Raw genomic sequence first — 13395 nt, forward strand, 5'->3', positions numbered from 1 at the left:
GCATGAATTAGCTACTGGATATCTTGAATTTCCCGAAGGGAACAAATAAAATGTCTATCTATAATGAATTTTACCTCTCATACTGGAACACTGGGATTTTATTCAGAATGACTGGTAATTTGTGTCTTCAGTCCCAAGAGATAAATGGTAGATCCTTCAGAATTAAACCCTGTTTGCTTTGTAGAGTGCAAATTAGCTCATCTTTAAAGTACCGTCTTGTTGCATTCTCACTTACAAGCTCACTATAACAACTAAAAACAAGAAACGGAGGCATGCGACGTCGTAACGCCTCACAGCATGCATGTTGTGTTCCCGACTGAGCCCCTGCGTTGGCATGCAGTTGTCTCGTCCTTTCATGTTCCTTTCCTGCTCTCCGGCTTTTTCTTAATGCTCCCGAGTCGAGCTCTATTCTCGGTGGTTACAAAAGTGGGAGAGCTACAAGTGCTGCTTCAAAACACCTTTCGCTGTAACTACATGTGTCAAGGAGCAGCTTCACATGAGGCTCGGCTCCATCTCCAGTCTGTCGCTCCACTTCCATATTCCTTCTCATCTCCAGGTGCTCACAGATGTGGGGAACATTTCTGTGGGCTTCTCTAGCTTGAACCACCCTCCTCCCTACAGGCTGCTTCCACGAACTCACACCCCCACAACCATGATCCCAGGGTGTGTTCACTAACTTCCTACAGGTTAACCAAAAGTCCAAAAAGGCTGCTGCTGTTGTTGTTGCAGCTGGGCTTCAAAACTTTAATGAAGAATTTTGTTTTTACTTGCAAGCCATTCATAGGCCCTGTCCACCCCTCAGACAACAAAAATGGTTCAGTCCAATCATCAATTACATCAGCTTTTGATATGTAAGGCAATATTTTATCAATGGAATCCTGAGCTTCTCCACCTTTTTTCATACACCGCTCATATCGAGTTACCTCATGAAACAAATCGCACATGAAACCCAAGACTGAATAGGACTCGGTGTTACTGAATGGGGTTCGTAATGAAACACTCACGGAGACGGCCTGATGTACTCATTTTGTTATTTATTTATTTATTACCTAAAAAAAAGAAAAATGTTCTATCACAAGTCACACTGAAATGTATTGCTTAAGAAAAAAAATATATTCATATATTTTTTCGTTTTCTTTTTGTTTGTTTGTTTTTTGACATTTTTTTTTCTTTTTTGGAAACATTGTCTTGCTTCCATTATATTCCACCAAAAAAAAAAAAACAAAAACGATTTTTTTCCCCCCCGGACACGAGCATCGGCTGCTGCTGTGTCCTGACAAAACCTTCTCCCCCGCTTTTTAAAAAAAAAATGCACAAAGAAATACATAATTCACAGTTACCATTTTGGTTTCATAAATTAATACAGTCACACATGTGCTACACCGGTCTAGAGCTAGAACATTGTAAATTGTATTCTTGAATCCTGTTATTTTCAATAGTTGGCTACAAGAAAGAACAGGCAACTTAAATGACGTGATCAGAATTCCACCAACATACTGATTTTTAATCCTCTCTGTAATGCTTTTGTCATCTTTTTTGTTTTGTTTCATCTTTTTGAGTTTCACACAGAAGTGAGGCACACACAGAGTATAGTTCATACATATACAAAAAAAATTAAATAAAAAAAATTTGGGAGGGGCAGGGGTTCAATTGTCCTTTAATAAATGTTGTACCCAAGGAAACGGGAAGTGCATGTAGTCTGGTGTCCTCACAGGACCTTTTTTTATTCTGAATTAGGGCTGTTTCTCGCCAAGTACTGTGGCATAAACTTCCTCAGTTAACACAAGTCACAAAGATTTGAAGCTTTTTGCAGCTTGTTGGTGGGGAGAGGGATCAGGAGGGACGTGAGGTTTCGAAAAACAGACCAACAAGCATGGCAACACAATGAAGAAATGGGACAAAGACAATATTTGAGGAACAACACCTACTTTTTGAACAGTATTTGATTCACTCAAACAAGCTTTGCCCCTAAAAATCTACGACGGCCGCGAATACGGCAGCCGCATGCATCAACTGACGAAAACAAGCTTTTAAATCTGACACTGACACTTCAAGGGCAACATTTTTAAGGCACAGAAGCCTTGACATAATAGAGACTCCACCAGCTAAAAGCACTAAACAACAGATGCCCAGTGTCCTCAGTGACAAAAAAATGGCGCCTTTGATGACAACAAGTCCGACATCGATACGCACAGAAATTTTTTTTTTGAAAAACCAAAGAAACGTTTCCCGCCCCCGTTGTCCCCAAGTGTCTCATTTTTTTTAGTGAAAGGTAAGGCCACTTAAAAAAAGATGAGGTTCACCAAAAAGGTAATCTCTCACTGCAATCTCTGGGAGTGCAATCGTGGTAGGGTGGTCGATCAGACAGACAGACAGATAAAAGAGACAGACGAGATGCTTCTCTCCAGTGGGTTTGACGGACATTTGCTGTAAAAATCCACCGGTCTGTTGGGTTTTGTTTGTTTCCCTGCGTGAATGATACGTCCACATGAGCCTCTTGGTTGGCGTTCAGGCTGGGAGGATAGGGGAGGTGGTGAAACAGTTCTGGGTCCTTGAGAGTCACGGGGCTTAAAAACCAGTGTTTTTGGGGAGTTGAGAGAGAGAGAGTCAGTTGCTCTTTGCTCATCATCATCTTCATTGTCACACAACAGGAATGTTCAGTGCTGAGCAACAACGTGAGTCCGCACACTTTTAAACTTCATCTGTTTTGGTTTCTGCGTCGTAATACTTTTAGCAGTTGTTCTAACATTGAGAAATTTTTTTAAAAAGTTACAAAAAAATAATAAACCTAACCAAACCAAAGCAGCATTGTTTTATTTTTCTTCACAAATTCATGCATGTTGTTAACCTTCATTCCCACAGCACCAGTTTTTTTTTTTTTAAATCTTCCATCAAATAGAAAAAAGATCAGTGTAATTTCACACTTCTGCATGCAAAGAAAAGTCACTTTCCCCCACCCCTTTTCCCGCTTTTTTTTAAAAATCCTCTTAATTTATAAGTCCCCCCATGTAGCAGCAAAACTGTGAAAGGCCTAACCTGATATGTCAATGGATGTACTGGTGGAGGCACTAGATAATGATGCTGGATAAAGATCCCCACTTCTTCTCCTTTTCCCTCTTTGCCAGTAAAAAAATAGAGTCATCATTACGAGGACTTGTGATAAAGTTGCGCGTCAAATGGGCCTAAAAAACTGGGACTTGGATTTTTTTTTTATCCTGTTATGCTAGAAAGTAGTGACCCGTGCATTTACTGCGGCTGTTGATTTTCGAGATTTTATTTGGGAGTAGACGACTGTGACAGAAAAAACATGGGATATTCTAAATCAATTAACAACAAAGTCAAACATACACACACCCTCATAAATGTTTGCCAGTTGTGACATTTATGTACACAAAAATCCCTCGACAAGTCTATTCAGGTCTGTGAGACATGAGGCGGGCTGGATGAAAAAAATGATCTTTCATTTTGTTGTGGCTAGACGAAATAATTCATGGATCAGCTAATGAATGATTGAATGGATGTACATATTCGTTGGTAGTCAATGACTTGACTAAAGCCACAGAGGGCTGCTGTTTTTAGAAAACAGCAGATAGGAAGAGAAATAAAAATAGATTTTTTTTTCCATATACATTTTAAAGATTTTAAAATCCTCTAAAGCACTTTCTGTTAATATTAATTCATTTTGTTTATTCATTAATCATTCCTATCGATACCCTATGTCACTGAGGTTGATATCAATACTTCCATATTCATTTTTTCTTAATTCTATTTCAGGCCCCACCTCCTCCTCCTCCTTTTTGCACATTTCGACCAGCTGTTATAAATCAAGAGAATGTGCAAATCAACAACTACTTTGAACTGTTAATATGAAAACCTGAATGCTTTGTGAACAATGCTACATATTTTTTTGTTTATAAAATATAATAATATGCTTAAAAGTGGAAAAAGAAAAAAGTTTAACCACCCCGTAACAGGTAAAAACTGGACTCTGGTTGGTGAGTTTTGAGATCAATAAGAATGCCCATTGGAATAATCCATAGTCCGGCAGTTCTGCCTTTTCTTGTGGTTAGGAAACACTGAGGCCTCCGGTGCTCCTGTCTTGTTAATAAGTCCAGTGTGGATCTCTTCATTTTCTGCCCAGAGTGCATGTTAAAAAAAAAAAACTTAGAAAAACAAAAATCTGAAAATACCACCACCACCACCGACTGAATTCTGCTATGCTCAAGTTCAGGTACGGTCTCTGTAATCACACCCTAAAAAAAGTCTTGTACACTGTTAAGTCCGGTTGTTGCCTGTCCAAATCCAAGCATCACAAGAGAGTTCTTTTGCTATTGTTGCTGTTTTCTCACAAGGTCAACTGCGAAGGACAGAACGGGATTAAAGTCTGCAGGGTGGCTTGTTTTTCTCACGTCACAAAGACAGCTTTGATTTCCTCTTTGCAGTCACCTCCTGCCAATCCACTCCCCCAAAATATATCTCGTAGTAAATCCCGGGCGATGCTCTGCGCATCTTTGAATCTTTCAGTTCAGGCCATGACGAACTCGGACTTCAAGTCGGCCTTGACGTCGGGCTTCCACACAGAATCGTCAAAGTCCAGGTCCAGGGAGCCCTCGCTGGACATGCTGCTGTTGCTGTTGCTGCGTCCGGCCTTGCGGTTGGGGAGCCACTGATAAGGAGCCCGTTGGTCCCGCCTGGCCTTCCTGCGCAGACGTTTCTGCTGCATCAACAGCTGCAGACGCTCCACCTTACAGCGGGTTGCACGGTTCTCGGTCTGACGCAAGCGGTCACCTAGACAGGAAAACAGAGCAGATAAATGGTCAGTCGGGTGTTTAGTTAACAGACGTTCCACAGCTTTAAGAAGGATGTTTAACGTATGTGTGTGTGTTGCAGGATAGCAGATAAAGCCACACAGCCTTGATGATAAAGCTCGGATCATTCCCTTGGCACACAAGCTAACACTGGAATCTGGTGGTTAACCTCCCCCACTGAGCATCATCAGCCCCCCTCAGTGCCACTTCATCCCCTTATCACTGAGTATGGAGGTGAAGGGGGGAGCAGGGGACCTTCTTAGACCCAGATCTCCTTGAAAAAACCAACAGCGGGGTCAAAAAGACACAAACACAAGGCAGAGACGACACATTCTGATAGCCTCCTATGATATCTGCAAACGTAATTAACGCGTGACATGCCTTGGTTGCCTGGACGTGCTCCTAAGTGCATTTCTAGCTGTTGATGTGCCTATAGGACAGAGCCCGGGTCTCGGGGGAGTTAAAAGGGCCTCGCATTGCACTGCGAATGCTTTTCCCCGCGCCCCGGCCGAGTCAAGCCTAATTCCATTTATACATATATTCGGGGGGCTTTGGAAGGAAAGGAAGGCAACCGCAATCTATTAGCCAGCTCCATTAGTATCTGTCTGGGAATTAAATAATTAAATAATGGGCTAGGATGTCAATAAACCGAAGCACAGCGGCCATCTCTGCCTCGGCACACACACACACACACACACACACACACACAGACAGACAGACAGACACTCAAATCCGCATTCAAGTTTATCATGTGTTCACGCAGAAACACATTCGCTCATGCACGCACGCACGCACACACACACTCGTGCACACACACACACACACAGAAGCAGCAGCTAGAGCCGCAGTAGCTTTTAACGTGGATCAATGGCAAATTAAAAAGACCTATTGATTAAACCTTAGCTCTAGTGCAGCCATCCATCTCGGGCCCAGGACAACACTATTGGCTTTCAATAGAAAATGCAAGCGAATGGAAATTGTAAGCGGAGAGAGGGAGAGAGGGGGAGAGAGAGAGGGAGGGAGAGAGAGAGAGAGAGAGAGAGAGAGAGGGAGAGAGAGAGAGAGAGTCAAAGATTGGGTTTTTTCTTCTATTTTTTTTCTTCTTTATTATGGCTGCAGCTTCCTACTCTCAGCTCATTGACCTAACAACCTAACAACCCTCCCCCTCTACACCCCTCTCACACTGATACTGAAGGCCTCCCACCCCCCTCGGACTCTCCCAGCTCTTGCCCCACGTCTCCCCAGAGACAGCTTGGTGGGGCAGAGTGAAGAAGAGGAAAAGAAGGAGGAAGAGGAGGAGGCGAGAGGGGGGTTCGGCGGTGAGGGTTAAGGAATTCCTCCCCCAGGGGCGAGGGGGCAGGGGGGGTAAGTAGAGAAAAGGGATGGAGGAAGAGGGTGGAGGGTGAAAGGATCAGCCGTAGGTGTCAGTTTCCCAAATCGATCGCGCCCTCCTCCGCTTTTCCCTCCCTATCGGAATGAATTCCGGACTCTGTGTGGGCTTAATTTACCTCTTTTTCCCTCATTTGCTTATCGAATCGAGCAGCGCCAAGCCTTTTCTCCTCGGCTATAAATATTCACCACTGTCTGGCCGTGCATACTAAAGTAAACTGTCGTCAAGCAGCACGGAGTTAACAGAAAAAGAGCACGTCCCCACATTACACTCCATGCTGACACACTGGGGTTTTTCCACTTCCTGCCAATGTGTTCTGTCCTGATACAAATACATGTGCGTCCAGATGCTGTGTGTGTGTGTGTGTGTGTGTGTGTGTGTGTGTGTGTGTGTGTGTGTGTGTGTGTGTGTGTGTGTGTGTGTGTGTGTGTGAGGGCAGCGTGTCATCTCCAGAAAACAGGGGGTACGCCAGTGGGAGGGGGGGTTCTCCTACATTAGAGCCATTGTTCCGCTGCCTCAGCTCCATGTGACATCCATATATGCTGCCGCAAGGCTTTGTTTCCCCCCTCTGGTCCTCCCTCTTTTGCTTATTCCCCTTGCTCTGACTAGCCAAAAGCAAAAACCGCCCCTCAGCTGTGTCGAAATATGTCCGTGCAGAATGAAGCGGCAGAAAGCCAACACATGCCTACATACAAAAATCTGTTTGTCTGGTGCAGTTTGCTTTTCGGAGCAATTTAAATCCTCTCTTTATATTTCACCAGGGTACTCCCTCAGTTGTGCTGTTGTTTTCCAGAAGGGGGTATATTTACCAAAACAGTTTAAGAATATACGAGAGCAAAACACACACTCGAGAGGGAAAAGGGCAGTTTGGTGGTGCAGCAGGAGGTCTTGGCCTTTGGCTTGGCAAAAACTCTGGGAATGCGCTTGGAGCTCCACCAAACTTGAGAGTGTGTGTGTGCAGCCATTCATCAGCGTCACTACCGGAGCCCTGGGCGGCTGGGCCGGACACAGCTGGCCGCAGGGATCTCCAGACTATGTTTATGACAGTAGGGCTATTATTAGGGCTGGCTACGAAGGACAGACTATACACACACACATGCACAGAGGCTGGCCCAGAGCCTGGCTGCAGAGACTCGAGTTTGACGTGAGCACAATAACCTTGGAGGACCCAGAGAGAGGTGACGAAGAGACATAGGGAATGAATGATAGAGAGAGAGAGAGAGAGAGAGAGAGAGTGTGAGAGAGAGAGTGAGAGAGCATGCATGACACAGAAAAGACAGATGAGGAAGCAGAGCTTTTCTTAGAAGCATACAGTGGAAGATATCAAACAGAAGACAGGTCAAGGGCACACAGAGGAAGGAAATGCCTGCCTCCGTTTTCCTCCTCTTTCTTTTCTACCGCTGCCCTGCCTGCCGATCACACCAAAAATCACGCATTCATCCCTTTTCGCAAACTCTCCTCTCTGAAGACTTTGACACAGGCCCTGCAAATACACGGGGCACTGCAGAGAAAGCCGGAGAAAAACAGACAGAGAGGGAGAGTGAGGGAGAAAGAAGGGGTGATCTATGAATAATCGATGCGTCAGTCAGTTTTCCTTGCCTTTGAGCCCAGCCCAGCAACACAGCAAGGACTAAGATAGGGAGCACGAGGTGGGGAGGGAAGGAGGGAGGCAGGGTGGGAGGAGTGGGTGGGTGGAGGATGGAGGTAGAGAGAGAGAAAAGGGGAGGAGGGCTGCAGTGTGCAGGACGCAGAGGGAGATTAAAGGAGCTTCTCCTTTTATTGATTGTATAAAGATTGGCCTTCATTTGCAGTTGTCTTAGTGCTGTTGTTTGTTTGTTTGTCTTGATAAGTCTTGTGATCTTGCAGAGAGAACATTGTGTTTGCTCAGCATCCAGGGAACTGGAGGGGAAGGAGGGAGGGGTGGACGAAGACACAGAGAAAGAAGGAAAGAAAGAGAGAAAGAAAGAGAGAGAGAGAGGAGGGGAGGGAGGAATAAGAGGAAATCACATTGCAGCAAAGTCAGCCTTGGTCTCTTTTAGTATTACTGTCTCAAGCCTTGGTCTCTATTATGGGTGTTAATAACATTAGACAAAAATTGATGTGCCAAACTACTGCAGAACTCAACTCATAATAAAAGCCAGTTTTGTGGCTGCAACAGTGAGTCAAGAGGTGAATTTGCAATATTCTTGAATGGAAATATGACAAATATCCATTTCTGTCCCTTCCAAACTCTCACATGAGGTTCAAAATTTCTTGCTAGTATTCAAACAAGACAACATCTTAGCAATTTGCCACCAATACTCAACATGAAGCATGCTTTTTGTTGGCCGAGTCAAGTCAAGAAATGCACAAACTGAATCAGACAAAACACACTTTGTATCTCTGGGTTCAATATCTCATTGTCTCTGGAGCACAGTTCAGTCTGCTGACCTATCAGGAAATAAACAAGCTATCCACCCGTACGCACTAGAAAACAAAACTTAAACCAGCTAATCTGAAGAAACCCATCAAGCCAGAGCTAATATGAGCATTTTGACAGCCAGTGAAAGGGCATCGAGAGCCCTGCAGGGACGCGAGCTCTTCAATGACTTTTAGACTTCATTTGCATTCCCTCTCTCCCTCTCGCTCTCCTTGTCGACAATGAAAGGGCACCTGATGTGCTTGGCTGGCTTTGCTAGATAGATCTGTGCCGTGCTGCGTCGCCGGGGCGTTTGTCGAGCGAGCGCCGCACGTGTGTCCCGGGCAAAACGTCAGTGACAGAGTTAAAGCCGGACGGCGGATAATGCGCCAAGCTGGTCAGGGTTTAAATACAGGACTCAATGAGGTTAAGGGCAAAGGATCTTTCCCTGCGTCTCCCTTCCTACTCTGACTTGCAGTCTGCTGGAAGCTAACGTGACCTGACAAATCGGAAAAAGGGGGACAGGAGGTGGTAAAGGGAGGAAGAGGAGGGGATGCTGGAGAAGCTTCCAGAGTTAACTTTGCCCCTGGTTTGCCCCTCTCTGTGTGCCTGTGTTGAACTAAGGCAGCTGCAGTGGGAGTGGGACTAAAAGGCAGCTCTATAATCCCACAACCCTCCCCTCCCCTCTGTTCCACAATGGCTCAGCCTGGTGCCCTGTACACAGCCCCCCTGTCCCCGGCCCCCACACAATGGCTTTGGCTGGGCAGGGGGCGAGAGGTGCTGGAGGGGGTCCGGGGAGGTCCGTCCTGCTCAGTAGAGGAATTTAGCTAACAATCAGCAGTGCCAGGCCGTCCTAAAGCCCCCCTGTTCAAATTCAGCACAAGTCCTTGGCTGACAAATCCCTCACAACTCAGCAGTACTATACAGCATGAAACCAAGCCAAGTTGCCTTTAACCAAGCGCTTGTGGTTCGAGTGGTGTGTGCATGTGCATGTGTATGTGTGTGTGTTTGTGTGTGTGGGTTCTGGCTTTTTATTTACGCTTGTCTTCTCCACCTCGCACATGAACTTGCAGTGGAAAGGGTAAAGGCTCTCAGGAGACAGCCAAGCTATGTGACATTTTCAAGAGGCTGCCTCAACCTGAGTTTGACTGCGCTCACATATTCAGGCAGATGGGAAGCGCAGGTTGTTTTTTTTCCCCTGCAACTGAATGAAGGCAGGTTTCTGTGAAGCAGAGTTAAGCCACAGTGTTAAGTCCAGTAAGTCTTCCATCAGGTGTCGGCTGATAAGACCTGCCTGAGAGCGCTTAGTCATCGGCTTCCTCGGGACACCATGTGGAACGGGATACAAATAGGCACATCGCAAACACGCCGGTGCATTCATTGTCTCGCTCCAGTTTAACTGTGCTTAGTCGGGCCGGTTACCCATTCACACACCGCTCGCTGGAAGTGCATATTGTGGAGCAGGAAGTCGGATCAAGGCGGTTAAATCGGAAAAGGGCATTAGACAGGCTATTCTTTCACCCGTTGCTCTTGGATAATAAATGGACAGTTGGTAGACTGATGGACAGGATATAAACACCCATACGATGAATGGAGGCTTAGTGTTGTGGTTTTAACTACCCCCATCTTCCGCATCCTCCTCCTCCTACTGTCCTCCACTTCACAAAGCAAATTCTTTTCAGAGCTGCTTTTTGGAATAAATCTATTTAAAGGCCAAGCGAACACAGACAATGTATTGATGCTGGGCGCAGACATGGAAAGAGAAGAGGGTGATTAGGAAGGAAGACACAGAGATGGATTTTACAGACAAGGCTGTTTTTGGACAGCAAATGGGGGGGAAACTGTAGCGTGGGCTGTGAAGTGCAGACAGAGAGATGACGAAAGTAGGAGAAGAGGGGAAGGGTGGGGTGAGTATGGAGGTCGGGGCAGCGAAGGAATGGTCTTCCCTGAGTTAGGAAAATAAGCCTGTGTTATTCCAACTGTTCACTCAACACTTGTAAGGGCACCCAAGGTGATGTGGTGGAATAGTGGACATTCCCAGTGAGTCGGTGTTCAGTTGCTCAAACAACTTCCTTCTGCTTGCAACAGAAGGTCATAAAGCGGCAGACAAAGCAAGACTGCAACAATGGAAATCCAAAAGAAAATATTAAACATGAATTGCGAGGCTATTTAGCAACTGCTGGTGAATTTCCACAAAATTTCAACGAACACCAGCTTGATTTCCTCAGAAGGAGATAAGGGAGGCAGCACAGGACAATGCTGTTTTTTTTTTTTCTCCAGCTCAGTCTGTCTAACCTTACAACACCAACTGAATGTTATCGGTTCTGGACATCTGTCTGACACTCAACATCCTGTGTCACTGCAAGGAAAGGAGGGTTTTCAAACATTCAAACCCAGCCTCTACAATGGTATCATCTGAACTCCAGCACCTGTCCCGGCCCAGCCCTGCAGCACGGGTATGTTGAGGTTTGTCCAGCTCCCAGCCCATACATGCCCCAGCTGTGGCCCTTCTTCAGGAGACAGGTTATTCACCCAAAGCCTAATCTAATCTAAACATAGCCCAGCCCAGGCTTGAAGGGGTAAACTTATCTTTTTGGCGCACAAAAACAAAGCCAGCTCTGCTGCCTGACAAGTGAAGCCTGACTGAACAGGTCTGGAGAAGCTTGTATTGCATTACTGAGGGGACCCCCGCTCCTCCCTGCTCCCACTCTTCTCATCTACCTCGAAACCCAAGAGACATACAGCACATGCATGGCTGTTTTTGTTCACTAATCTGACATTTCTGTTCCTGCTTTGTCAGTATTTTAAACACGAAAATAGGCACTTGAAGATAATGATGCAACACAACTGAGCTAAGCATGATGTTCTATGAGAATAGAAACAGAAAGATGTCAATGAATTCTTCAGTAGGTTGCAAAGCAAGAGCGGAGCCGAGGCTCTAGACGACAGTGATTTCGCACACACTAAACACATACACACACTCCTCTAAAGCTGTAGCAACAGCAAGAACATCTGCTTCATAAGGGCTTCAAGGGATGCACAGTGACTTAATGTGTGAGGGGTGTTTCTGTTTGTGTTCATGACATGCTCGCATGAGCGGGGGGGGGGGGGGGGGGGGGGGGAGTCACTCACCAGGGGGTTTGCACATGCGGATCTGGCTCTGGCACTGCACCAGCGGATGAAGAGTCGGAGGAGGGCTGCTGGGGCTGCTGGCGGGCACAGAGGTAGCTTTGGCAGAGAGGCCCGTCATGCCAGTAACCGGAGGCGAAGGGGGCGGCGAGGGGGACGGGGAGGTGGGTGAACCGCACTGGGTCTGGTAGCGGAGCTGGGTGAGAGAGGGGGGCATGCCCTGGTAGTGGCGAGTGGCGCTCAGGAGGTCGTTGAGGATCTGCAGGATGGTACCGATATCTCGTCTGGGACGCCCGTTGCTGTCCTGGCAGTTAGGGTGCAAAGTGCCTGGAGGACGGAGGAAAAATATTTTAAGAAACTGCTACAATAGATCTGTATTTAGTTTCCTTTTTTAAAAAAAACAAAAAACGAAGAAGTGCAAAAGCATTTAAGGGCCCTGAGACCAGACAGAGGAGCCTGTGTTTCATTTTCTGGGCATTTTTGTGAAGCACGCAAGTTCTCATAAAAGAGGCTTTCAGCTGGATCTTACTGTGTTATTGCTTAGAGCAGCAATAAATCTTAAAGGCAGTTCAGTGTCCTCTCACCTGAAAAGGTCCCTGAGAAGACTCCGGGAGCGTGGTTGACAAAGCTCTCAATGATGGCGCCAGGTTTGCGGGAGCGTGGCGAGGGACTGCTGCCACTGGTGGGGCTGTTGGTGCTGCAGTTAGCCTGAATGAAAAAACGGGGGGCACAAAGTGAAATCACATCCTGACCTATAGTCCAAACAGACACATACTGTATTTATAGCTTCAGGAGGTCTCTAAATGACCTTTATCTCAGGGTTTAAGTACTGTTTGCACTATGTAAGTAACCTATGCTGTAAAGGCTAATGGTTATAAGAAACCCAGCAAAACAAGACACTTGAGCTTTCCGCCATATCATATACTGAAGACTCGAGGTATCTGGTTACTGCAAACTGTGACCAAACTCAGCAGGGCCACTTTACAACTTCACCTTACTTTAACTTCGGATTACCCAACTGACATCTGAAAGTGAAATCGAAACCTGGGCAAAGGTCTCCAAGTTTGTGTGTGTGTGTGTGTGTGTGTCATGCACTGTATGTGAAAACCTAATGAGGAATAGCCATTTCCGTTTTCTCACTACTAAAGTGGCCTGCCTCTCTGTTTTTCCTGCAGCAAACCCTCTCTCCCACACAGTCCGCTGACATTTGGTTCCTATTCCCTTTCCACAGGCCAGAGCTCAGGGAGGCAGAGAAAGCATAAACAGTACAAGCATGTGTGTTTGTGTGCAGCTGTTCTTAAAGTCACCCAAAGTTAAATAAATGGCCATAAAGTTCAATGATAAACGACTGACAAAAGTAATTCATTCAATCTCCTCCTCTAACTTTTTTTTCCCCCCTCATTCCCTTCATCCCATCCCCCTGTTTGGAAAGAATGAGGTCATAAGGATGTTGTGCCCTCTCAGCTTTTGTAAGCACACTGTACTCCAGCAATGACTAAATGTGCCGTGGTTTGGAAACACATCATGTGCAAATTTTTACCAGACCTGACTAAATCACGGGATCACCCTCATTCTGCAGGGATATCCCATTAGTCTAATTAATTTAACTCAGGGTAGTTTTATTGTGAGTGTGGCACTCAGTGTCAGACGGTCATAACCTGCCCTCACAT

At 45.9% G+C, this 13395-nt stretch overlaps 1 protein-coding gene across 2 annotated transcripts in view; it reads right to left on the reverse strand.

Annotated features, from left to right (window-relative positions):
- Positions 1-1014: 1014 nt before the first annotated feature.
- Positions 1015-13395, reverse strand: part of midn (midnolin) — a 28426-nt gene continuing 16045 nt past the window's right edge. For both annotated transcript variants that reach the window (XM_022191781.2, XM_051947148.1), the window contains 3 exons: positions 12310-12433; positions 11729-12052; positions 1015-4788 (listed from right to left, as the gene is read on the reverse strand). In XM_022191781.2, the coding sequence (XP_022047473.2) occupies positions 4526-4788; positions 11729-12052; positions 12310-12433 (711 nt within the window). In that variant the 3' untranslated portion in view covers positions 1015-4525. The remainder of the gene's footprint in view (positions 4789-11728; positions 12053-12309; positions 12434-13395) is intronic.

This window comes from Acanthochromis polyacanthus, chromosome 4 (assembly GCF_021347895.1).
Source record: "Acanthochromis polyacanthus isolate Apoly-LR-REF ecotype Palm Island chromosome 4, KAUST_Apoly_ChrSc, whole genome shotgun sequence".
In the NCBI taxonomy this organism is placed as follows: Eukaryota; Metazoa; Chordata; class Actinopteri; family Pomacentridae; genus Acanthochromis; species Acanthochromis polyacanthus.